Below are 26,585 nucleotides of genomic sequence, written 5' to 3'. Positions count from 1 at the left end.
TGTCTTTTTAGTTTTTTAAGAATTTTTTATTTAAATTAGAAACAAGGTTGCTTCACATGTCAATCCCAGCTTTCCCTTCCCTCCTCCCATGCCCTCTCCCCCACCAATGCTCCCAGTGCCCCCCCATTCACCCTCCATTCCCCAGGGAGGGTAAGCCCTCCATGGGGGATATCCAGAGTCTGTCATTTTGTTCAGGCCATTCTGTGTCTTTAATGTTATCTTTTCATGCATGCCTCCATTGTCCTGCCTTGACACTGCCCTGGTCCATTTATATGCAGAAGTTCTCTCTGTTTCTTCTGTCTGAGCCTTAGGAATATTGAGGCTGTTCTGTTGTTTTCAGGACACACCAAGATACAGGAATTTTATGATGCTGTCTCAGTGCCATTTGCTGATGTTGAGCATGCCCTCTCTTGGGTCCTGCTGTTTTTTAGGTACTTTACAGCAATGGAGGTAAAATTCCTCTCTGACACTTGCAACCTGAATATTCTTCACAATCTAAATTTAAACAATACTCGCAGAAAGCAGCTAATATCACTGCCCTTCATTTAAATCCCGTGCCCAACACTTGAGTCTTTTGCATTTCTCTGAACATACTTATGACTGAAAAACCCTGGCAAGCAGATTCTGTGTCTCTAGGCCTCCACCTTGCTTCTTCAGTCCCTGAGGTGTTGAACACAGAAAGACACAGAATTTTAAATTAATGAAAGTTCAGGTAGAGAAAATATTTTGAGGTAAAATAGTATAGTGTTTGAGATATTAAAGTTGTCAGGCTTCTTATTTTTTTGTTTCTTATATTTTCTATTTTTTAATTTAAATTAGAAACAAGCTTGCTTCATGTGTCAATATCAGCTCCCTCTCCCTCCCCTTCTCCCACTACTCCCCACCATACCCCCCCGTCCCCGGTCAACCCCTCAACCCCTAATCCAATCCCCACTCGACTCTCCAGGGAGGGTGAGGCCCTTCATGTGGGATCGCCAAAGTCTGTCATATTATCCAGGGCAAGGCCTAGGCCCTCCCCCATGTGTCCAGGCTGAAAGAGCATCCCTTCATGTCGAATGGGCTCCCAAAGTCCATTCAGATGCTAGGGCTAAATACTGATCTAGTACCCAACGCCCCAAAGATTGCCGAGGTCTCCTGACTGACACCCACATTCAGGGGGTCTGGATCAGTCCCATGTTGGCCTCTCAATCATCAGTCTGAGGTTCATGAGCTCCCCCTTGTTCAGGTCAGCTGTTTCTGTGGGTTTCACCTGCCCAGTCTTGACCCCTTTGCTCATTACTCCTCCCTCTCTGTAACTAGGTTCCAGGAGTTCAGTTCAGTGTTTAGCTGTGGGTGTCTGCCTCAGCTTCCATCAGCCACTGTATGAAGACTCTAGGATGGCATACAAGGTAGTTGACAATCTCATTATCGGGAAAAGGCATTTAAGGTAGCCTGTCCACTATTGCTTAGATTGCCAGTTGGTGTCATCCTTGTAGGTCTCTGGAAATCTCACTAGTGTTAGATCTCTCCTCAAACCTATAAGGACTCCCTCCTGCTCTCCTCTCTTCTTCCCCTGACTCTACTTTTCTGCTCCTCCATGTCCTACTCTCCCCTACTTTTCTTCCCCTCACTTTAGCCTAGCTCCCTGACCCCTCCCACCATGTTCCCAGTCCAATCAGGAGATCCTGTCCCATTCCCTTTCTCTGGGGTACCATGAATATCTTTTCCCAGACTCTCTGGTGGTGGGATTATAGGCTGGCACTCCCCTGCTTCATGTCTAAAATCCATGAGTGAATACATACCATGTGTGTCTTTTTGTGGCACTGAGAAGAAACCTCACTTAGGATGGTTTCTTCTGGTGCCATCCATTTGCCTGCAAATTTCAAGATTCCATTGTTATCCCCCCCCCCCCCACTGAGTAGTACTCCATTGTGTAAATGTACCACATTTTCTCTATCCACCCTTCAGTTGAAGGGCTTCTAGGTTGCTTTCAGATTCTGGCTGTCAAGTTTCCTGGATTTAGATGTGGGGATGCCTACCATGCTTTGAAGGTCCTGCTCTAGGCTTCCTCAGGCTATGCTTCCTCAACAGAAAAGCATCTCCTAACCCTGGGATATGTGCTAAACAGGATGCCATGGATGCTTATTCCATCACCTTATCAGTTTAGAAAGCCTTTCCTAAATATCCCAAGACCTGTTCTAGGTATCCCTAGGGTTGCATCTATCCCCTGTAAATCAATCAAGCTGAAATTGTCTTCACTGAGAAGCCTCATAACTGGGCAAACATCAGCTGTAGGCTTAACCATTGATGATTTATAATCCCTACTTTCTAGGTAGTTTTAGAAACCATGAGATTGCTATTTATAGATGCAATGGAGCTTTTCTTAATGTGTTGGGAGTTAGGATGGGGAAATTGCCAGGTAAAATGTTCCCTCTACTTCTGAGGTTCTTTCCTTCTCTGGGGGAAATTGGCCAAGGTATGCACTGGATTAGAAGTACTAGAGCTAACACCCCTGCAAGGACCCACAACTGATGATCAGACTCTACAAGTCTTGGGTTAACTGTGAAAGATACTCTACAAGTTTTTTAAAGAAGGAGTGGAAACAAGAGGAGTGGACCCTGTTGCCCATCAACATAACTTGCTTAACAAAATATCTTTCCTTGGCTTTCCTCACATTTGCCTCACATTAAGAAAATAGAATAAAGGAAAAAACAGAATCAGTTGACTGGGAATTGGGCAACTGTTTAGGATCATATGTTTTCAAGTACATAAAGCCAGGAGAAATAAATGAGTAATTTTTAAACTTTATGTTTAAGTTTAAATTTAGATTAGAAACAAGGTTGCTTCACAAGTCAGTTCCAGGTCCCTCTCCCTTTCCCTTCCCTCCTCCTGTGCCCTCCCTCAAACCTCCCCCATAAATGAGTAATTTTAAGAGACTTTGTAATGGATTAATATAGCTTGCCTTTATTTTACAGAGTTAGTAAAAACTTACCTCTTAAATCAGCTACTTGGACTCAAACCATGTCCTGGTGGGACACGGGGCCCATTCTAGGTTAGAAATCTTTGCTGTATGAAAGGAGGGAGCAACTCGGGAAGCAACTCTAACAAGATAGAGATATGTTATGTGTAAGTTGCTGCTGAAGACCCTCATCTGAATCTGGGGTGGGTATGCAAGCATGCATGTGGCCGGCACACACCTGCATAGCAGTAGTGTTTCTAGGATGAAAGGACAGCTGTCTTTTCCTTCATCCACGTTGGGGTAGAGACACAGGTTGATTTATTTTGAGAGAGTAACCTGAAAGGTAGGCTTATCTGGGTATCATTATCACCAAGAAACTGACACCGTATCCATGTCAGAACCCATGCTTGGAGCATAGTTTGTTATGTGTTGACCAAATGTATGGCTGGGAAAATGTACATAGTGGATTTAAAGTTCCTTCCTGTGGAAGGGTGGTTCTGTTGCTGCCTCCTTAGTGTGTAGCTTTGGGGGTCTAAATCGGGCAACCCTAGAACATTTGGGAAAGAGAGAATGATCATCTGGGAGAGCTTATAGGACTGCTGAAAAAGCCAAAGAAAAAAAGCCTAAACCCAGAGATAAAGGCAGAGGAGACAAAAGCCCATGTAGATTCAAACCAGAGGAGAGGAGAGGCTGCAGGCTCTTTGACAGTGGCAATCACATATATCAAGAGAAAGAAATGCAGGAAGTAGTTTTAAGAGGCTCTGTCGTGAATCAAATCCTATTTGATATTTCTTATAGAGATACCAACGCACGTTTATCTCTTCTTTTCAGCCATTTCCCCAATCATGGACCAATGTTGCTTTGAACACAATGGAGCTGGAGATGGGGCTATGTGTTGGCTTTCAATAAATGTATGGGCAGCCTCAGGGTCTTACAAACCAGGTGACTCATAGAAAAGAAGAAGGAAATTATGTTGTTTGCCTGATTCTAATAAATGCGTGTGCTTCTTTTCTGATGCAGGATGCACTCTCAATTTGACAAGGAATCATAGTTTAATTGTCAAGATTCTTTTTCTTTGATATTAGGACATTTATTGTTGACAGCTTGGATTTCTTGACAGTATAAATTGGATGGTGTGTTATGTAATGCTCTTTAACTTTTAAAGGCCATTCGATCAATATTTCCATTCACTTGTCTGTAAAAAATATTTCCTCCCATAGGAAACATGAAATCATAGTGCATTTACCAAGTAGTGTGCTCCTTGTTCTTAAGAGAAGAAGAAAGTTCTGGGCAAATAAACTTTTGCTGTTTAGTTTACAGATACTAATATGCAGACGATGACTTTGTAAATCCACAGCTTTACAGATATCAATAAGAGAAGCTCCGTTTGGCAGTGGGCAGAGTTTAGCACAGAGACTGCCCAGTTTGCTGAGAGTAAGTGGCTGGAAGTGCTCAACTACAGATGGGGCATCTGTATTCAAACCCCTTTCAAGGCTCAGGGAACATCACGGATGATGAGGAGCATTGTTAAACGCTGTCCTTTGACATGAGATAACTGCTGCATACTCAAACTCACAGCAGTTGTATTTACCTGTGCAAGGCTACCACAAGATCAAACCTGAGCCCCCACTCTTTGCTGAGGAGCTATTGAGAGTTGATGGCTGCTGGGAGATTGAGAGGCACATTTCTTTGGGAGGGTGATCACTGGTAATCAGCCTATCCTTAGAAGTTGACTCCTATCCATGTCCATCTGGACAGCACTAATTAGAATCAATGTGTATTACATGCTTTGGGGGGGATTTAAGTCATGGGCAAGAGGAGGTTGAAAGGAGGGAGTAGGAATAGATATAATTAAGATACATTGTGTATGTGGTGTATGGAATTTTCAAAGAATAGAAAAAGGGAAATCATCAGAACTATTCCCTTAAGAATTTACATCCTTTTTATGAACTCAAAAAGGGATGCCTAGTGGGAGAGCTTTTCTTAGATAAGATTTTCAAATGGGCAAGCACAATTGAGACTAGTGACAAACACCAATAAAGTAGATCCAGATTTTAAAATAGATATCAACACAGTTAAAAATGACAAAAGACTTGAATAGACATTTCTCCAAATAAAGTGTTCAAACAATCATAATTTACAACATCAGCCACTTTGGTGCAAATCAAAGCCACTGTGAGATACTTCTTGTTATGTTGATACTGTGGTATTGATGCGAAAGACAGAAAACAAGAAGGGAAAGCAAGCATGGTCTCAACCTCTTTGTAGGAGAGTTTGGCAGATCCTAAGAAATGAAACATAGAATTATTACATTGCCTTAGCATTTCCACTACTTGGTATACACACAAGACAACAGAAAATGCATTTCCACACAAAATCATCTAAGTTCTCCTAGCAGCACAATTCATAGTAACTATAAGGGAGAAATAAAGCACCTTTAGATCAAGTGTGAATTAAGAAAATGTAAACCCAAAGGACTGGAGAGATGGCTCCACGGTTAAGAGCACTTCTACTCTTTTAGAGGGCTGGCATTAGGGTCCCAGGACCAACATCTGATGGAGGCTAACAACCTCCTGTAACTCCAGCTCCAGGGGATCTGAAGTACCTGCATACATATGTACATGAATAAGAGCAAAAATATGTACTGCTTATGAAATATCATTTAACTGTTAAAAGAATAAAGCCTTAGATACATGTAAACAACTTATAAGAACCCACAAAAACTCTATGCTAAGTGAAAGCAACCAGGCACTAAAACCCACATACAGAATCTAATTGTATGAAATGCCCAGAAAAGAAATATCCAAAGAGATGGGTGGTAGATTAGTGGTTTTTAGTGGCTTGGAAGAGAAGGAAGTGGAGAAATAGTGAAAGAGATTGCTCATGGGTATCAGATACTTTTTGGGGCAAAGAAAATACTCTGTAGTTAGGAAGTAATGATTAAATGAGAAACTCAACAACTACACTAAAATTACTGAAGTGTGTACTATGAAATGGTGAACTATATGGTATGTGAATTATACTCAGTAAGTATATTATTAGATAAATTACTGTTCAGAGACTGTTAAAGTGACCGGACATGGTGTCTATGGTTAAGAAGCCTCCTGACCTCGACAAAATCAAATACCCCTCTGTAATAAAAGTTATGGAAAGATTAGGGATACAAGGGACAAATCTCAACAGAGTAAAAGCTAACTGCAAGTTCATAGCCAACATCAACTTAAATGGAGAAAAACTCTAAGTAATTCCACCAAAATCATGGATAAGTGCCCACAGTCTCCATACACATTCAATATCGTACTTGAAGTCTTAGCTATGACAATATGAAAATTTAAGGAGATCAGGGTGATACAAATTGGAAAGGGAGAAGTCAAAGTATGTTTATTTGAAGATTTTATGATAATATGTATGAGTGACTGAAAAAGTTCACCAGGAAACTTCTATGCAGCTGGTAAACACTTTTAGCAAAACATTTGGATACAAAATTACTCACAAAACTCAGTAGCCTTCCTATATACAAATGACAGACTGAGAAAGAAATCATGGGAAAAAACCCTATTGAACAGTTTCAAAAATGCAAACTATCTTGAGGTAAGTGAAAGACTTGTATGATTAAAAACGTTGTCATTGAAGAAAGAAACTGAAGTGAATATCAGAAGATGGAAAGATTTCAAATGCTTATGGGTCAGCAAGATTAATATAGTAAATATGGCCATTCTACCAAAAACAATCTACAGATTCAATGCAAACATCATCAAAATTCCAACACAAATCTTCACACATCTTGAAAAGACAATTCTGAGCTTCATATGGAAACACACACACACACAAACACACAAATCCAGATAGCTAAAACAATACCGAATTCAAACAAAACAAAAAACTGCCAGAGGTATCACCATCCCCAATTTTAAGTTGTACTACAATGCTATAGTAATACAAACAGCATGGTATTGGCACAAAAGACATGTAGATCAATAGAACTGGATTGGAGATCCAGACATGAGTCCACACGCCTATGGATACCTGTTTGTTTGTTTGTTTATAAAGAAGCCAGAAACATACACTTGGAAAGACAGCAACTTCAACAAATGATGCTGGTCGAATTGGCTGTCTGCATGTAGAAGAATCCAAGTAGATTCATACTTATCACCCTGCACAAAATCCAACTCCAAATGAATCAAAGACATTAAAAAAAAACAGATACACCGAATGCAATAGAAGAGAAAGTAGGGAATAACCTTGAACTCATTGACAAAGGAAAAGAATTTCTGAACAGAACACAGCACAGGCACTAAAATTAATAACTAAGAAAGGGGACCTCATGAAACTGAAAAGCTTCTGCATGGCAAAGGACACTGTTATCCAAATAAATCAGCTGTCTACAGAATGGGAAAAGAGTTTTTATACGAACTCCACATCTAATAGAGGACTGATATCCAAAATATATACAGAATTAAAAAAAAACCTAGATAACAAAAAAAAAACAACTGAATTAGAAAAGAAATGAGGTACATATTTAGGCAGAGAATTCTCAAATGAGGAAACTCAATGGTCAATGAACACTTAAGGAGATGTCCAACACCCTTATTTATCAGGGAAATGCAAATCAAAACTACTTTGAGATTTCATCTTTTACCCATCAGAATTGGTTCGATCAACTAAACAAGTGACAGTTCATGCTGGTGAAGACATGGAGTAAAGGCAACACTAGTCTGTTGCTGGTGGGACTGCAAAGTCATACAGCCACTATGGAAACCATCATGGCAGTTCCTCAGGAAGATGGGAACTGATTTACCTTCGGATCTCACCATACCACTCTTGGGCATATACAGAAAGGATGCTTTTATCCTACAACAAAGACACTTACTTGATCAACAATATTCACTGCTGCTGTATTTATAATAGCTAGAAATAGAAAACAATCTAGATATTAATCACAGAAGAATGGATACAGAAAGTGGTACATTTACACAACTACTAATCAGCAGTTTAAAAATGAAGTCATGAACTTTGCAGGAAAGTGGAAGGCACTAGAAAAAAAATAATTCTGAGTGAGGTATCTCAGGACCAGAAACAAAAATAAGGTACACATTTGCTTACATGTGGATATTATTTGTTAATGATAACTAAGTTCCAATCCACAGAATTACAGAGGATAGGTATAGAGTAAGGGACCACAGGGTACAGACAGATCTCATTAGGAAAGGGAAATAGAATAGATAATTATGGATGGATGGATGGATGGATGGATGGATGGATGGATGGATGGGGTAGGGGGAGACTAGAATGGGAGGATAACGTAGGGAAGGGGAAGGGAGAAGGGGTTAAGGGATGGAATACAGGGACACATAACTAAAATTTAGGGGCATTTGAGTGATAATATGGAAACTCAATAAGGAGGTAGAAACTTCCTAAAATATATCCCTATATGAAGATGATCTAAGTAAAATCACCAAGTAATGGGAGAGAAAAAGTCTCCATCTCTTGTCACCAGATAAAGCTTCTACTACCAGGGTTGGGTTACATCTAATTGAGTTGTTTGCCATGGGGTCCTGTGGATATCCCCAAACTATCCAGGCTGTTGTAAAGACAATAGGTTGCTCTTCACAAACTGACAGCAAGGCCCTATTGCTGAAGACAACACCTACACAACTCACTTAACATGGAGAAGTCAACTGGTGACTACATAGAACTTTCACCCCTAAATTCTAGTGTGTTTGGTATAGGAAGGTACTCTGTATGCTACCAAAAGAGAAATGTAAACACCAAGATAGCCACAGAACCTTTGATCTACAATGGTGTCTTGCTTTCAAGATTTGCTTAGGGTAATCATCACACAAAGCTTGTGGGAGTAACCCATCAATATCTGATTTGACTTAAGGCCCACTCCATGAAATGGACCTATATCCAACACTGCTTGGGTGATCAAGAATCGGAGACTAGATATTCCAGGGGCCTAAAGGAAAACTGAGTACCACTGGTAAAATGACTCTAAATGATACATTGCTATACTCACAGATCAGTGCCTTGTTCAGTCATCCCCAAAGAAACTACTTCCTGTGGTAGATGGGAACAAATACAGAGACCCACAGCCTGATAATATGCTTAGAGAGAGAGAGAGAGAGAGAGAGAGAGAGAGAGAGAGAGAGAGAGAGAGAGAGAGAGAGAGAGAGAGAGAGATTTTGGAACACTCAGTCCTAAATGTAATTTCTCCATCAAATCCCTCCAATCCTCTAATCCCTCCTTCACAGCTCAGGGAACCCCACAGAAGAGGGAGCTGAAAAAGTGTAGGAACCAGAGGGAATGGAGGACACCAAGGAAACAAGGCCCTCTAAATCAGTGAGCACAGATGATATGAACTTACAGAGACTGAAGCAGAATGCACAGGACCTACACAGATCTGCACCAGGTCCTCTTCATATCTATTATCGCTTCCAGTTTTGTGGTTTTATGGGATTTTTGGATGTGTGAACGAGTGGGTCTCTGATTCATGTGGCTTCTCTTGGGCTCGTTTTCTGCTGTTTGGTTGGTATTGTCCAACTTTGATGTGATCTTTTTTGTTTTATTTTATTATTATTTATTTTGTTACATTCTATTAATATCTCTTAGAAGTCTGCTCTATTCTAATAAGAGACAGAAAGACAGTGGATCCCAATAGGAAGGGAGGTGGGGAGGAACTGGGAGGAGTCAATAGAGGAGAAATCATAATCAGAATATACTAGGTGAGAAAGCAATCTATTTTCAATAAAAGAAGGAAAGAAAAGAAAAAAGTGGCAATGGGGCTCTTGAGGGCTGGTACCCCCGCGACCCAAAATGAACATCATTTTATTCCACCAGTGTCTCAGAACCTAATAATCACACTGACCTCCTCCCATATTCTGTGTTTAGGGCTTGGTCCCTTGACTCAAAAACACCATGGAATTGATACTGGTTTTGCTCACTGATAAGAAACTAAAGCAGGGTCACAACTGTGACACAAATGTCAGTCTTTGTTGTTGGTTATATTTTCATACAGTGATAATCAGGAAGTGCCTAGCCATTGGAATTTGAGTGGCATTTATTATTTAGAGTTGTTCGATTTTTTCCATCCTTTAGATAAAGCTAGATAATCAAATGAATTTACTCACCACAAATACAATATCTACCCACTGAGCACATTGTGGTGAGTGGAGGGGTTGACTTGTGAGACATGACACCTGCTTGAAAGAAGCATTTAAGGAAAAAGAAAGAAAGGAATAGTCTAGAAGTCAAGGAAGGGCACTGGGATCACTAAGTGAGACAGTGAATGTGACTAGAGAGAGATGCATAGGGCATTGCACTAACTAGGGATGTCTAGTGGAACCTCCTTGTATAAGATCTCAGACACTTACTGAGGGACTAGTCTTTATCCTGGGGACAGTGGGGGCATTTAAAGGCTTTCCATCTCCTTTGGACTTTGACATTGCTAGCCTAGCTATAGCATGGGGAAAGAATTACATGATTGACAAGGAACTATGAGAAATTGTGCAGGTATGAGGTGATGATTACTGCTCCACTCAAGTATGGGCAAATAAATAACAGAAAGCAAATAAACATGAGTTATCATGTGGTCAACACTGACTGACCTGAGTTGGCAATTTGTTGGTAAAGAGATAAGGAAGATGTTACTATCAGAAGTAATATTGAGGTGTGGAAATGTAGCTTAGTTGGTGGTGTGTGCTTAGCACACACAAAGCCCTGGGTTTGATCCTTTGCACTTCATATACCTGGTATGGTGGCAAACACCTACAATCATAGCATGTGGGAGGTGGAGGTGGCCTGATGACATAGTCAAGGCTACTTCCCTTACATAGTGAGCTTGAAGCCATCCTGGAATACATGAGACCCTCTCTCAAAAAAAAACCAACCAACCAACTAACCAACCAACCAAACAAACAAACAACCACACAATAACAACAAAACAAACTATTAATGTCAATGTTCTGTCTTGGCAATAGGGGTAATGTTTCCTTTTTCACTGATGAAGAAAACCAAGGAGTTGGAATGGCCGTAAGGGTGACAGGAATTCTGCTTGGTGACAGGAATTCTGCTTGGTGCACACTGCATATATAAACTGTGTCCATTTATAGCTTTTTATAGAACTCCTTTGTTCTTCAATAACTAAAACTCTGCCCAACAGGGAGATTTGTCTGCATTGGTTCCTCATTATGAATCAGTGAAAGAACGTGTGTCAATACCAGTGAACACTGTATTCACAAGCACATGTAACTTTCCTGTTTAGTAATAATAATGCTCACCACTCTTTCCACTGATGTCTCAGAAGGCTTACCTTTGGATTATAACCACCTTGTTGTGAGAAAGCCTAAGCTACAGTAAGGGCACTCTGGTGTTCTAGCCCAGAGGCCCAGGTAGTCTTCCAGCTGATGAATCTATATATGGGTGTCTAAAGTCCCAAAGTGTCCACTCTTCTCCAGATATTGCAGATAGACAGAGGCAAGCCATTCTCAACTCTACCCTATTTGAATTCCTGACTCAATTCCCTAAATCTATGCCCATCAAGAGATCATTTGGAGTCACTTACAGTACAGCAACACATAACTAGTATGCTACATTTGTGGTGCCTTTGTGACAAAGACACAGCTCACATGTACATTCCTTTTCTCACCAGTGCTACATACTACATATTTCATTAAAAACTTGCAAGTGCAATGCCGGTTCCTTCCTTCCCATTTTTTGGCCAAAATTTTTTTTGCCTTTCTTGGGTTAAGAAGAAAAGAAGAAAAAAAAAGGGATAGCCAAAAGAAGGTAGAAGGAACTCCATCATGGGGATAGTGGCAAGGACATTGCCACTCCTGGAGGAGGGTAGTGGGACTACCATGGTGACACCTGTGTTCTCTGCACAGCACCACAGAGTCTACTCTGCCTGGGCACTGGTGTGTTGTGTGGGGTGGGTCTTATGCTCTAATGACTGGAGCTGTGTCTATCCTCATTGTACTCCCTATAAAATGGCCTCTGACTCTAAGAAAGTCCAGCTGAACTGTGTTAAGAAATTTTTATTGTTTCCTTTGGATTTGTGATGAAAGCACATAAAATTACAAGTGGAAGAAACGTCATGCCACAAAATTGCATAGAATGATTACAAAAATGTGAATTATGCATTTTAAATAATTTGAGATAGAAGAACCCAAATATGTACATTTTAAGAGCATCAAATCCTTTGCCTTCTCTCTCTTTTTCTTCTTAAGAGGCAAAAGTCACAATGTTCAATCCATCACAAACAGTATTAACACAGTGCACAAGGGCAACATTAAATTCAAAGGAATGCAAGCAATGGCCCTTTCTTTTGGAACTTAATTAATGACTGCTTATCTATTACAGGAGTATTCATTAATATATGGCGATACTGAAATGTTAAAAACCAAAACACATGGCAAGTCATTGGAACTTTGAATACTGATTTACACGGCCCAACCACGTTATTTTCAGTAGTTTAAGAGTGTCAGGGACACAGTCTAATTTAATGCATGAATCTACTCTCTATTATAGGAAAAACCACAGTACAGAATTTCACACATTCAACAAAGAACAAGGCAAATACATAAAGGCACAAAACTGCACACCATATAGACCCCTTTTCTTTACCTTTGTCTATTTTCAAGTAATATTAATATTATTAATGGATAATATCACGGTATTTTCAATGATGCAAGATGCACAGTGTTACACACTACCCCACAATTGCAAAAAGTGTCGCTGTACAGATATAAAAACGTGATTACAGTAAATGACCAAATACAAAACATTGTAAAATGACTAGAATCACCAAGATAATGAAGTCCAACTACCAAAACAGGGTTTGAAAGTCAAGGTTATTTAACCTCAGTCACTATATGGACTACGATGAAATCCAATGTTCTGCAATAGTCAAGACTGTGTTTGGTTATGAATGCTGTTATCAATTCATTCTTCTCCAATGTTCGACAGTCTATAATTGGGCTGTAAAATGCAGCATTCCATCTGGACCAGTCTCACTTCTTTCTGAGTAATGCCTTTCCTTCAAAGTGCAAAAGCAGTATGGGTTACAAAAGCTCTCTCTTCGATGGAAGGTAAGTTTTAGTGAGTGTCTAATTAACACTCTTGATTCTTCAGATAAAATACAATCATCTCTAAAAGGGATGTGATTTTTTTCCCCTTGTGACTTACTAGATTTTTTTAAATCAAAGACTGTCCTAGTGTTTTAAGCAAGCCTTCATTTTGATTAAAACTTAATTATGATCCTAGTTATTGCTTAAAGTTAAATAAAATCATTTCCATAAAAATAATAAATTCTTGAAACACAAATCTCAGGACACAACTTGTTTTTGCATTGTAAAATGCTTTGATAAATTTTAGCCAGATGGGTTTGCTTTAAAATAATAATGAAGCCATGAGCATGCCATTACTGGGTTTTAATGTTCTTTGTCTCACTCTCTAAATCACATTTTTCTATATAATTATTATTCCTTAAGACCTTTTAATGTTTTTATTAGCTGTAACATGATATAATTTGTTTCTCTTATTCCCCTTAAAATAAAAACTCAAAAACATGACTAAGTACAGTAAATATACAAACTAAAATATAACCAAAGCTTTATTACTATTAGAATATAATTGAAATTAATCAGTTATAATTTATTGAAGATAGTAGTAATACATTTGCACTCTATTTCCTATGCATATTTGCATATTCTGACCATTAAAACATCCTCAAAATCTGAAACTTAAAATCCAATTTTGATCCTACAATTTTTTAGCAAATTTATATTCTAAATTCTAAATCTACCAATAACTCCATAAACTGATTCTTAGCATTTCCATATAATTTACTATCCATGTAACATATATATTTGACCCATTTCTTCTCTGTCCATGTATCCCTGAACTTACTTTTAAATCTTATGGAAGAGATTTGGGTCACTGCCAATTAAAAAACACACATGTACACTCATGCGTATGTATGTGTGTGTGCACTTATGTGGCTGGGTGCATACATGTAATATATACATGAAGATAATGTGTATCATTTATACATATGCATCTAGATAAATAGTCTATCTTCCTTTCTACAGTAAAAATAAATGAACCACAAAAAATATCTGACAACAAAATAACCCACCGGAACCTGTTCAGTCTAGCTGAAATCCTGATTAATGCACATCAGTTCAACTCTTACTCAACAGAACAGACCCTTTGTAGCTGTTTGATCATCTTAGGATAACAACCAATAGATACCCAAAGGTGTGCAGCCAAATATACAATTCATACAGATAATAGTGAAATGGATTTACTGGGTAATTATACAGTCATTTTGTTTTATAAAAGAAACCAGTTTGTAAGAGTCACTATGGTATCTAATAAAGCCATGTCAACAGCAAATACAGATGCCTCTATGATAAATAAATTAGCAAACTGCAAGCCACCAGTGCTTGCAAAGCAAAGGATGAAATGATTTAATATACATGTTAACTTGAAAACATGGAATTGCGGGGCAGTTAGGAAAACAATGGTCAAAGTGGGGTGTTCCATAGTGTGAACTATTTTATTACTTTTAAATGCTTTACACCAGGGCTTCAAACGAAGGCATGAGCTCGAGTTCTCTTCATCGAAGACATTGTCCTTCATTGCATGTTCCACGGAGTCTGGGAGCTGCCTGCTTTTCATTTACTATTGGAAAGAAAATTCCTGCATACATGCACCTTCTCTCTAGACTCGCAATCGTTTCCACATGGCACACGCAACTGGGTATGGGACTCCATAGAGACCCTTCTGAAACTCTTGATTTGGTGTGGATTTCAGGGCTAGGGGTGCTTCTCGGGAAGATGGCCCTGGGCAGTGATCTTTGTCATTGGAGTCTGAAGGAGATCAAGCTGCTGTCTGTATCTGCAAGGCCTGGCAGGAACATCACAGAGGAGTATCAAACTCTCTTCTCGGATTCTCTCCTTCTACTTCCTCACTGGAGGGAGACTTGTGGTCCCCCTTTCCAGGGTCTGGGGCCAGGGAGGGAGGGGCAGAACCGTGGTTGCTATCTTCACTGATCTTCCCTTTCATGGCCTCCTGTACGAACTCCAGGATCTCCAGGGGCAGTCTTTTGAACTTGTCTTGGTATTCTTGCTCCAGCTCCATCTGCAGCTGAGAGACATGAAGAGAGGACAAGGTTTGAAGTAATTTATATTTCTTAACTCACCCATAAAGAAACTCTTTCATGGAGACATGTGACAGGCACAGAGAGGACACGTGGACATATGATGTCATTCATTGGTCAACTGCAGTGAAGATGAAAAATGGTTTAGTAGGACATACAATTTGTTCACAGCTGAAAATCAAGTCCTGGTCACATGTAGTGTAATAAGGCTGAGGACTTGGACTAAGACGAGCACAACTGTGACTACAATCATGTAGGGGTGAGCCCCACAAAGCTATCTGCCCTAAGGGCGGGGTAAGGAAATTTAGGACAGGTGGAGATAAAAGGAAGTGAAAGAGAAATGAATCCCTCTTCTCCTCTCCTCCTCTGGAAGTCTGCCACACTGACTCCCCAGCTTGTGTGTAAGTTCTTATTATGGTAAATAAATATATTCTATTCCATATTGCATTGACTTTCCACATCACACTCACATGCAATTGGGAAAGTTTATAGCAGCACTGGATAATAATTGAAATTCTTACACTTAGGGATTAAGTAATGTCAACAGCTTTCTCTCTCTCTCCCTGTCTCTTTCTGTCTTTCTCTCCCCCCCCTCTCTCCCTCTCTCTTTGCAGGACCCATATGTGCTAAGCAAACCCTCTCGCACTGATCTAGAGCCTTTAACAAGAAGCCTGGTGAGAATCTTTCAAGTAAACACTACTCATATGCAACATTAACGTTTGCTATGACTCCTTTTTATGGCTTCCTTATTTCCCTTTTCACTGCAATTTTTATTTGTCTTTTAAATCTTTACAGTTGCCTTTTAAATGTCTTTTATTTTATCTGCTTTATGCCATGGAAAATTGAAAGGCCTTTTTAATGTCAAGGAAGTCTTCCTTCACATACAGACTTCTGCAGCTGCCTTCCTTAGACAGGGGTTGTAAAAGCATGTTTCTTATACAGAAGTGAAGTGAGGGTGCCTGTAGCAGGGAAGAAGCCTCTGTTGTCTGTGCCCAAAGAAAACTCCAGATTTAAAACATCATAATGTCTCCTGAAGACAATGCCCTTTTGCTGCTCTTACTTAGTCTGGAGGCAACCCTTTTTAACGGCACCTGGGAGGATGACGCAGGAGGATCACCATGGATACCAGCATAGCCTGAGCTACATGGCGAGTGTAAAAAACATTTAAATTAAACCCAGAAGGTCCTCAGAAACCTAAAAATGACTCTGCTGCTTGACAGCCTTTTGATATGCACGGATCGTGTGGGCCTTGACCTTGGTTCTCATTCGGGAGGTGTGGGTGGGCCTAGCTTCTGCATTCTCAGCTGGCTGCACGATGCCAATACAGCGGGCTCACGTTACCCACATTGATTATCATCTCTTCCAAGCCCCCTGTTCTACTTTTGCCACTTCCTGGTTGTGTATCCTTTATTTGTAGCAACCAGTGAAGCCTCCACGGCTTGACTCTGACTCTTGGACCTTCCACAGTGAAGTCAGTCCTCAGGACAGCTGTCCTTGTGGGTCGGAACCTCTTTTCTGGACATTGCTAGCCACTTAACAGCATCCACTAGCTCCACTCTTTCACTATTGCTTTTAGGGCAGAGATATTTTGCCACGCCTTAGCTATTTAATCTAGGTATCTGTATCTGTGTGTAGTAATCTCTGTACCTCAAACTCCCAAAATTTTGAAATACAGAAAATTTTGGTAAATCTGTGACAGTCAGCAAGACTGACAGATACAAGACTATTTGTGGTCTTTGTGTAGTCCTTCTTGTGCTCTCCCCTATGTATTTTACTGCACAAAGGTTAATTTGTGTGATTAGAGTACAGATGGAGCAGGCCTTCCTGGAGTGTTGCACTCATGGTATACCCAATGCATTGCCTTTCCAAATAAAAATCATTATGATGTCTACAAGGCAATGGACCAGAAGGATGGCACAGATAATGGATTCTGGATCTTGGTGAATGACCCTCCTCTAACACATATATCAAATGGAGTCTGACAAGAATGGTTGAGACTGAGTAGTCAAAATCAACTTTCGGCCCTCTCAAAAAAGTACAAGTTATTTACGTGTATGTATGAATATGACATATATACATATATATATATATATGGAGAGAGGGACACAAACATACAGAGAGACAGACAGACAAAAGGAGACAGAGACAGAGAGAGAGAAAGAGACAGAGAGAGAGAGACAGACAGACAAAAGGAGACAGAGACAGAGAGAGAGAAAGAGACAGAGAGAGAAAGAGAGAGACAGAGAGAGAAAGAGAGAGAAAGAGACAGAGAGAGAAAGAGACAGAGACAGACAGAGAGAGAGAGAGAGAAAGAGACAGAGACAGAGAGAGAGAGAGAGAGAGAGAGAGAGAGAGAGAGAGAGAGAGAGAGAGAGAGAGAGAGAGAGAAAGATCTGCCTGACCAGTGAAGAGGGGTGCTTACAGCCCAAAATGCACAGGACTATAATGGAGCCAAGGCACCATGAACACAGTCCCACATCCTTTGTCTGGCTTACAAAATTCACTGCAGCATCAGAAACAAGAAAACAATTGTCCTTCATCCCCCACTGTTCCAATAATCCTGAAGAAAATATGGTTTGCATAGCAGCTCAGCTGTTAGCAGGAAAGATGTCCCACTTGATGACTGGTACAATGTCCTACCACCGTTTGTCTCCATCAGTTCACAGACTTCAATTCAGCACATGTGTGATTAGTTTCATTTCTGAGCAAACTAAGGAAAGGAAGGACAGCAGGGGATTCTGTGCTCTGGACACAGAATATGGTTATTTTTATAGGGTTGATGGGTGGACCTTCAATTATTGGTGTGTAGGACCTGACCTAGCATACAGTCTCTCTTAAGATGTTGGTATAAGACACTGTGGCATTTCTGAAATGTCTTATCATCATAGTCATCATCATTGTTATCATTTAAAAAATGAGAAAATGTCAGTCAGCCAACACTTTGTAAAGATGTTGGTAATTCGATTCTTGTAAAGACTTAATTTTGATAATTTAATTTTAATAATGATGCTTAACAATTGTAATCATTGACCTAATTATGGCTAGTCATAACTATCCTGGACTTTTTCTTTTATCACAAGGTAGAAGCGGATTTTTTTTTGCATTCTAAACTAGGTCACTGCCTTACAGTTTGGATGAAATGCCATATAAGCTATTCTTTAGAAAAGCCATTCAATTATTAATAAGCTAATTTCAAAATTGTATTTACTCTTAGATGTCAAATTAAACCCTTTTCCTTTCCTTTTCTTATAACAAATGCTTTGTTCATGGTAAGAAAGTATAAAAAGTAGACAGGCGAATTTCTGGAGCCATTCCCAGAAAGCCCCATTCAATTGGAGCTAGTGCAACTCAAGGACTGTTGATTGCAGGGCCCAAAAAAGTCACGGGAGTGAGGGAAGAGGCTGTGTAAGACGAGAGCTAGCGGCTGGAGCCAACTGGATGTGGTGCCAGCAGCTCGGTTCTAGCTTCTCAGATTCTAGTTTTTCAAGAGAAGACAGAAATTGAAATTTTCCTGTGAGAGTTTCTGATTTTTTTGTCAGCAATCAAATAAAATAATATTTACCAGTCCAATGGGATTTTAAAACACTGTGCAGTAATCTAGTATTATCTGTAGGAAGGAAAACAGGTCTGTCCACCGCAGGCTGAGTGTGCTACTCTCAGGAGCCCCCTTCAGAGGCTGGCCTCCCAGTAGTGGGTGCCCGGTCCTCACAGGTGGATCCAAGTGCAGTGATGGGGTTTGAAGACAGCGACTGGTGTGTCACATTTGAAGACAATGAGCTCTGAAGCCCACAGCAGGGCAGTTTCCCTCACTTAGACTCTGCATTAACCTGAGGACTAAAAGCCTGAGGTCTGGGCTCTGCTCATACATGACTGAGATGGCAGACAGGTCTAGGTGACAGCTCTGCTATCATCTTCAAACCACATCAAGTGGAAAGCAAGCCCTTTCTCCTGTTTCCTATGGTTTCTGTGCTGCAAATGACCTCTCTGTGAAGCTGAGCAGATCCTAAGAAACTGTTTTTTCCTGCATTCTGCATGAGGAGCTGTCAACTTATTAGGCTTCAAGTGGTGTGCAACCAGAGTGTTTAAGTGTCAAGCAGACAGCATTAACTGTGCCTGGTGGCAGACACGAGCCAAACGGTCACCAGGGCATGAGTTCGAGACCAGTCTGGGTAAAGTACCAAGGCCTTATTGCGCAAAACTGTCCCTGTTCCGCACCCCCCCCACAGCATTTACTTACATTTATTGTGTTACAAGTACCTATTTGACCTAAAAAAGATCTCCAAAGGTATTTTAAGACAAAAACAAACTGACAAAAAGAAACAAAGAAAGAAAAGGACAAGATACATAGTCTCCTATTGGGTAAGTCTACCTTTAGGAATGTGGCTTACAGGTCAAGAGTAAGGATAGCCAAAACATATGATGTTGACTGTAAAGGAAAATAAACAATGGCCACAACAAAAATACACCCAGATGTCAACCTTCATCGATAATCCTAATTTTACCTTCCTTTTCTTAATAAACATGCATTTTCTCTAAAAATCCTGCTGAATCATTTGAAACTGTTTTAGATATCAACACCATAACATTTATCACCTGAAAATGATATTTTCTTACATAATGGCAGTATCTTAATCACTTTCAGGAAAGTACTAACAATTATTGCTAATCAAATTTTTCAAATATCATCTCTTCCCAAACCTTTTTCGCTTCCTTTTAGACTAGACTCTAGAATTCATGTGTAGTATTTGTTTGTTACATCTTTCTCCTTTTCCCCATTTCAGGTATTTATTGATGTCTTGGGTTTTAGAAGTCTCACCTAATTTTCTTACTGAACACCCACATTCTGAGTTTGTGTGATAGTTGCTTGCACTGCCATTTAAGTTGGCTCTCAAAAGCTGGAAGCTATCCTCTTAGAAGAAGGCATGGGGGAGCAGGAAGGTTGAGTCGAGGTAAGAATAGAGGAGAGCAGGATGAGAGACACCATAATAGATCGAGTCATTATAGGCTTGAAGAGAGAGCTGACACTAGTGAGATCTCCAGAGATCTACAAGGATAACACCAACTGGCAAACTAGACAATAGTGGAGAGACTACACTAATAGCCCCTCCTTGATGATAGGGTTGATGTCTACCCTATATGCCATCCTAGAACCTTCATCCAAGGACTGATGGAAGAAGAGACAGATACCTACAGCTAAACACGGAACTGAACTCCTGGAACCTAGTGACAGAGATGGAGGACTGCTGAGCAAAGGGGTCAAGACCATGATGATGAAACCCACAAAGACAGCTGACCGGATAAGGGGGAGCTCTTGAATTCCAGACTGATGGCTGAGAGGCCAACAGGGCACTGATCCAGACTCCATGAATGTAGTGCCCGGGAGGAGGCCACAGAAATCACTGGGGCCTTGGGTAGTAGATCAGTGTTTACCATGGTTTATGGATGAGCTTTGGGAGCCCATTCCAAATAGAGGGGTGCTCTCTCAGCCTGGACACATGGGGAAGGGCCTAGGTCCTGCCCTGGATGAAATGACAGACTTTAGAGATCCCCCAAGGAAGGCCTCACCCTCCCTGGGGAATGATGTGGGGATTGGCTGGGGGGGCTGGGGGGCTGGTGGAGGGACAAGGGAGGAGGGGTGGGAGAGGGAGCTGGGACTGACATGTGAAGCATTCGTGTTTCTAATTTAAATAAAAACATGTACTGAGAAAAAAAAAGCTGAACGCTAACCTTAGGTTTCATTAAATGAAATCTATACACATTTGATTTGTCAAGAATATTCAACAGGTATTTATTTGTATCTCCTGTTACCATGTTTGTGGGTGCCTAGGTCACCTGGTCCTATTATCAATGACATTATTTAATACCTAGATAACTTGGTAACTGCTACATCTTGATTTTGTCAAGACATGTTTTTGTTCTTTCAGTTTGCAGTTAGTTCTGCTGTGAAGTCAAATTCTAGATCTTTTTAGAAGTTTCCTCCATACCTTTTTAATATAATTGATAATCCTTTGGTAATCATTGGCGGTAGGTGGTGATTTCTAACTATGTCACACTTAGTTGATATTCCTCCATAAGACACAGTAAGACCCTGTCTCAAAAAGCAAAACCATCACAGTGTGTACTAACAAGTTTCAACCTGCACTAAACTCCCCCAAAGGCAAGACAGAGGTTAAAGGTTTTGTCCTTTTCCTTTAATTACACATTAATTACACATTTTTCTAAACGAGAAGTTGAGGGAATAATTATTTTTTAAAGTTACATGATTTTTCTTTTTCTCACCCATCTCTGTCTCCCTCCCTCTCTGTCTGCCTGTTTCTGAAATAATTACAGGCAACACTTTTTTTTTAAAGTATTGCTTGGATTTAAATAAGTCCTAACAATTTTATGCTCCCTGTTTGTTTATATCAAAGCTCAAAAGCTCAAACATCTGGTGTGTGACAGTTGATGTGGGGGTGGGGGCTTTCAGGCTGGCTCTGAGGTCTGTTGGAATGTCCCTTTGATTTTTGAGGATTTAATTGCGTGCGCGTGTGTGGTGTGTGTGTGTGTGTGTGTGTGTGTGTGTGTGTGTGTGTGTGTGTGTGTGTGGTGTGTATTAGATGTCCAGATACTTTTGTATGTTCCCTCCAGCAAAGCTGGAAGCAGCTGCTAACCAAGGAAACTTTGGTTCTTCCCATGAAGGTTTTGATAATGCCAGCCCTGGATCCTAGAAGTGCAGGCGACCTCAAGGGATAGTAAGGAAATGCATTTTGAAAAGCTATTGGTACATACTGTTATTTCAAATATCTCTGTTTGTTTTTGTTTTTGAGATTATATCATGTTATGTAGCCCAGAAAGGATTGGAACTCACTATGTCTACAATGCTAGGTTTGAACCCAGCTTCTTTCTGCTGTTTCAGCTTCCTGAGTGCTGGCATTGCAAGTACCCCCCATCAAGTCTGGCTTCAATTTTAAATATAATATTGTAGTTTCTTCCTCACTTATTCATCCTTTTCACTTAGAGTAAAAAAATTTCCCTTCTGATAGTATTGCTGAGTTTACCTTCATGCTTGATTTCAACTATGCAGAAAATTTCAATATTATGATTTATTAAAATAACAAAGTAATGTCCACATTTTTCTGAGGTTCTTTCTATTCCCAGAATATATTCTATCAAGAATAGTTCTCTGCTAAAGTGTGCCTAAAATAATTATATACCTCCTATGGTTGTGTTACCTTTGAGGACATATACAGGTGGCTTGTTCTCATTAGATCTTTTAAGTTATTTTACTCTTTTTTTCTACTATAGCTATTTAAAATTCAATGCTTGATTATATTTTAATCCTCTTAGAGTATATCTTTTTGCCTTTTGGATATAGGTGTCTATAATACTTTAATTATACAAAATATTTTGAAATCTATTGCTAAAGATAAGAAAAAGTAGCAAAACAAATCAGTAAAGAGACTAAAAATTCAACAAAACACAAGTATTTGTGTGAAAGGGTTCTACTTAACAAAATATGCTTTAGCCAAATAGTGTAAATTAATAAGTTACTCTGAAAACAGTGAAATATGTGATATGATGTAACCATCACACTGCTATTATGATAACGGCAAAGTTCACCTACATTTGTATACATCTTCTGTGAATATGACAAAAATGCAGAACTACTTTGAAAGGAAACGAGAGCATAAACTATGTAGGGATCATGAATATTTTTATGTTTTTCTATTTCAAATTTTCAGAGTAATATGATTACTTTATTTGTGGCCTGAAAATGTCTTTCTAAAATGCAAACCAAACTTAATGTCTGTTTAAAAGATACATAGGAGGAAAAGGCAGCACTCTGGATGTGTGATATAATCGATGATTATTGCAGGGATTATGGTGCTCTTGCTTCCACTTCACCAGCTGGATAAACGGATATTTAAAACAACATGAAGAACCTTCCCCAAATACACTAATTGAGGGGGCAGTCTCAGATTTAGCTTGAGCAGCCTTGAAAGGCCATGTCTTATTTTTAGAAAGAACAGAGTGAGTTTAGTCAGGTTACCCAGGGGTCATTAAAAAGTACCAAGTCGGCCAAGCAGACCATATCATGTAATCCTAACCACTGTAGCTTTTTTATTTGTTTTCCTTTAAGTTCTCTTAGAATAAGTTACTGTGAGACTTTGAATTAATATGGACGAGTCAATGAGAAATTCCTTTTGTATTTAACACTGAGAAACACTAAATAAAATAGAACAATGTCATTTACTTACACTTTTGTCTGTGTTTGAATATAAGAAAAGAAAATTACTAAGTTATGAAAATAACAAAATCCCTCCAAAGTAAGAGGCTGCATGGGTAGCAGAGTGGTCTCCATCCTGTATAATCAGGCTTCTGTGTTCTATGGGATGGGTGAGAAGCCCTATGTAGGGTCAGAGGTCTCTACCTTTGAAATGAGAATTAGTAAAAGGGCTATGGACAAAGAAGCTAAAACGATTCATGGGACCTATGGATGAAAAATATTTGACAGGGTATTGCTGTTCATTACAGAGAAATACCAACTAAATATGACATGGTTAGAAATTGCCAAATACCGTGCCAGCCTACAATCCTATGGCCAGAGAGTCTGGGAAACAGAAACTTCATTTAGTGGCTGATCGAAGAAGAGGCAGACTCCCTCGGTTAAGTACTGAGCTGAACTCAAGAAAGCCAGTAACAGAGAGGGAGGACTGATGATCAAAGAGATTAAGACTGGGCTGGTTCAACCCCCAGAAACAGCTGACCAGACAAAGGTTAACTCTTGAATCCCAGGCATTAGCCTGGGAAGCCAGCATGGGACTGATCAAGACCCCCCTGAATCTGGGTGTCAGTGAGGAGGCCTAGGGAATCTATTGAGCCTTGGGCAGCAGATCAGTACCCATCCCAAGTTTACACACGGACTTTGGACTCCAATAGAACAATGTGAGGTGCACTCTCACCCTGAACTCTTGGGGAAGGGTCTAGGCCCTGCCCTATATGAAATGACAGACTATGGACACCCCCATGGAGGGCCTCACCCTCCCTGGGGAAATGAGGGGCTAATGGGGGGGGTTGGGGGGAGGGTACGGGAGGAGGGGAGGGAAAGGGAGAGGGACCTGGAACTGACTTGTGAAGCTACCTTGTTTCTTATCTAAATTTAAACTGGAAAATAAAAAAAAAAAGAAATTGCCAAATACCTCCAGTGAATGACAAATAATTACCAATTATACAAAAATGGAGGAAAATTGGAAATCAGAATCTAAATAAAAAGTGAGTTCAGCTTTCAAATTCAAATTACTGATGTGAATAAGGAACCCAGTGCCAGTAAATGTAAACAGAAACTAACTGTTCAGCAATTGTTGTAACCTGTGAAGTCTCAGCAGAGAAATATCAAATTCAGACACTCTGGATTCCCTCATAACCCAGGAGGGAGCCATAAGCAAGCAGGTACCAGAGACCATGAAATGAAGTTCAGCATCATAGACATCCTTATTCAGCTTATGTTGGACCTTGTAATTCAAGGTTGCCGTTGGCAACAGAAATCTGAAGAAGGAGCAACATGATGATCAATTCATTTCTAGGTCAAAGTAGGAAATACTTGAGACATGATATAAATAAATTAGAAGAAGAAAAGACTTTGGGGTTTAAAAAGAAAGGAATCGAAACAAAACTGGGCATCCCATGCCAGTGGGGAAGAATGTAGTAAATTCACAAGATAAATTTAAGCTTATTGGAGCATGAGGACAGTACATATTTTTTGCCAAAATTTCCCAAGTAACTACATTCCTTATAAGCAGTAAAGTTAAGTAACTGTGATTGTACAAGCAAACATTAACTATCAATAGGACTTATTATAAAGGGCCTACAAGGAAACCATGAATTATATTGCTGTCAAAGAGTCACACAGGAAGATAATTCACCAGCTAGATTTTTCTCCAAATTGACATTGAATGTGTACATTAAACAAAACTGACTTTGGGAAGCTCATTTTATCTACTGGAATTTCAACTGTCTTATACATAATTTTAATCTTATTTATTAGAGAGAGAGAGAGAGTGTGTGTGTGTGTGTGTGTGATAGTATATGTGTGGGCACAGAATGACTTTCAGGAGTCTGTTAGCTCTTCCACTATGGGATCTAGGGATTGAATTTAGGTCATTAAGCCTGTTTGAGGAATGGTTTACCCACATAGCCATCTCACTGGCCCTTCAATTTCTCAAATAAAAAGGAAGATTTAATATATTGATACCCTCTGGCTACAGTTAAAAAGGTTTAAATGAGAGACCATGTTTTGCATATTGTGATTGCTTGATAATGAATAGTGTTAAATCTTATTTGTAGAAGAAGATGAACAGAATTTGTACACAAACACATTTGGCATCCTGCCCCCTAAATGGCCTCTTCTCTTCTAGTTATATTCCTTGAGTGGCTCACTTGGCCAATGCAACATGGTCATAATTCTTCTTGGATTTCTTTTCTCTTTTTAAAACTGGATTCTGGTTTATCATTGATTTTGATACATTTATCAATAAGTAATATTTTGAGTAGTTTTATGCCATAGGCAAGGAAGAACTAGGAATCTTTTCAACATAAAAGTTATGTGAAGAAAATATGTTTGGCTGAGAGGATACCAACCAGGATACAGTCTATATATTGACAATGAAACTTGGATTGTGACCTTGAAGTGATACTGGAAGTATTCTTTTGAGGAGTTTAGAGCTAAAAGTTGGTTCTCATTGGATCAATCAAAAGCCTTGTAATTACCATATCTGGGGTGGAAACCCTCAGTGTGCTCCCTTTTCTTTAGAACAGATGATAAATGGCATCCCCCATGCAGACAGTTCCCCAGCTTAAGTTCCCTTTTTGGTGCTCTATCTAAAGGTGTGCTATGTTGTAGGAGGAAGTCTGATGCCGCCATTAAACATGTGACTTATTAGAGGCGCATACAGATGAGGTAATAAAAGGGCGGTTTACCACACCGCTAACCACACCCACTTTAGGCAGGACTAAAGACGTATATGGCTGGACGTAAAGACGTATACGTACGTAGGCGGAACTACGTCACTAGCCAGGCCCACTTTTGGGCATGGCTAGGGGCGTTACAGGGGGAGGCATAAAAGACAGCACACAGGAAGTCTCGGTCTCTTTTCCTGGAGTTCGGCTTCCGGTCCGGCAGCTAGCTGAGAACTGTTTGGCTCCTCTGGGTTTGGTATCTTGTGAGTAATTTTCTACATTAAATACTTAGCTTTCCTGTCAGTAATTGTGTGTCGCGTATCGTTACAGCGTCCGTTTAGCCTACACTATGTGTATACATAGTTGATTCTTAGGCTTTGAATATGCTCATATATATATATATATATATATATATATATATATATATATAATAGTACAACCCTTGGTCTATATCTATCATACAGAGTCAGCTATACATCACCAGTGAACCTCATATACTATGTAATTGAGCCACATTTTAAAAAAATGATGCCGTGTAAAATGAGACAC

At 39.8% G+C, this 26,585-nt stretch overlaps 1 protein-coding gene across 3 annotated transcripts in view; it reads right to left on the bottom strand.

The window, feature by feature from the left end:
• Positions 1–11,958: 11,958 nt before the first annotated feature.
• Positions 11,959–26,585, bottom strand: part of Plcb1 (phospholipase C beta 1) — a 667,876-nt gene continuing 653,249 nt past the window's right edge. For all 3 annotated transcript variants that reach the window (XM_040746354.1, XM_040746355.1, XM_040746356.1), the window contains one exon: positions 11,959–15,088. In XM_040746354.1, coding sequence (XP_040602288.1) covers positions 14,861–15,088 — 228 coding nt within the window. In that variant the 3' untranslated portion in view covers positions 11,959–14,860. The remainder of the gene's footprint in view (positions 15,089–26,585) is intronic.

The sequence above is a fragment of the Mesocricetus auratus genome, unplaced genomic scaffold, assembly GCF_017639785.1.
Source record: "Mesocricetus auratus isolate SY011 unplaced genomic scaffold, BCM_Maur_2.0 Super-Scaffold_100004, whole genome shotgun sequence".
NCBI classification, from domain to species: domain Eukaryota; kingdom Metazoa; phylum Chordata; class Mammalia; order Rodentia; family Cricetidae; genus Mesocricetus; species Mesocricetus auratus.
This window is presented reverse-complemented; position numbering and strand designations above follow the sequence as displayed.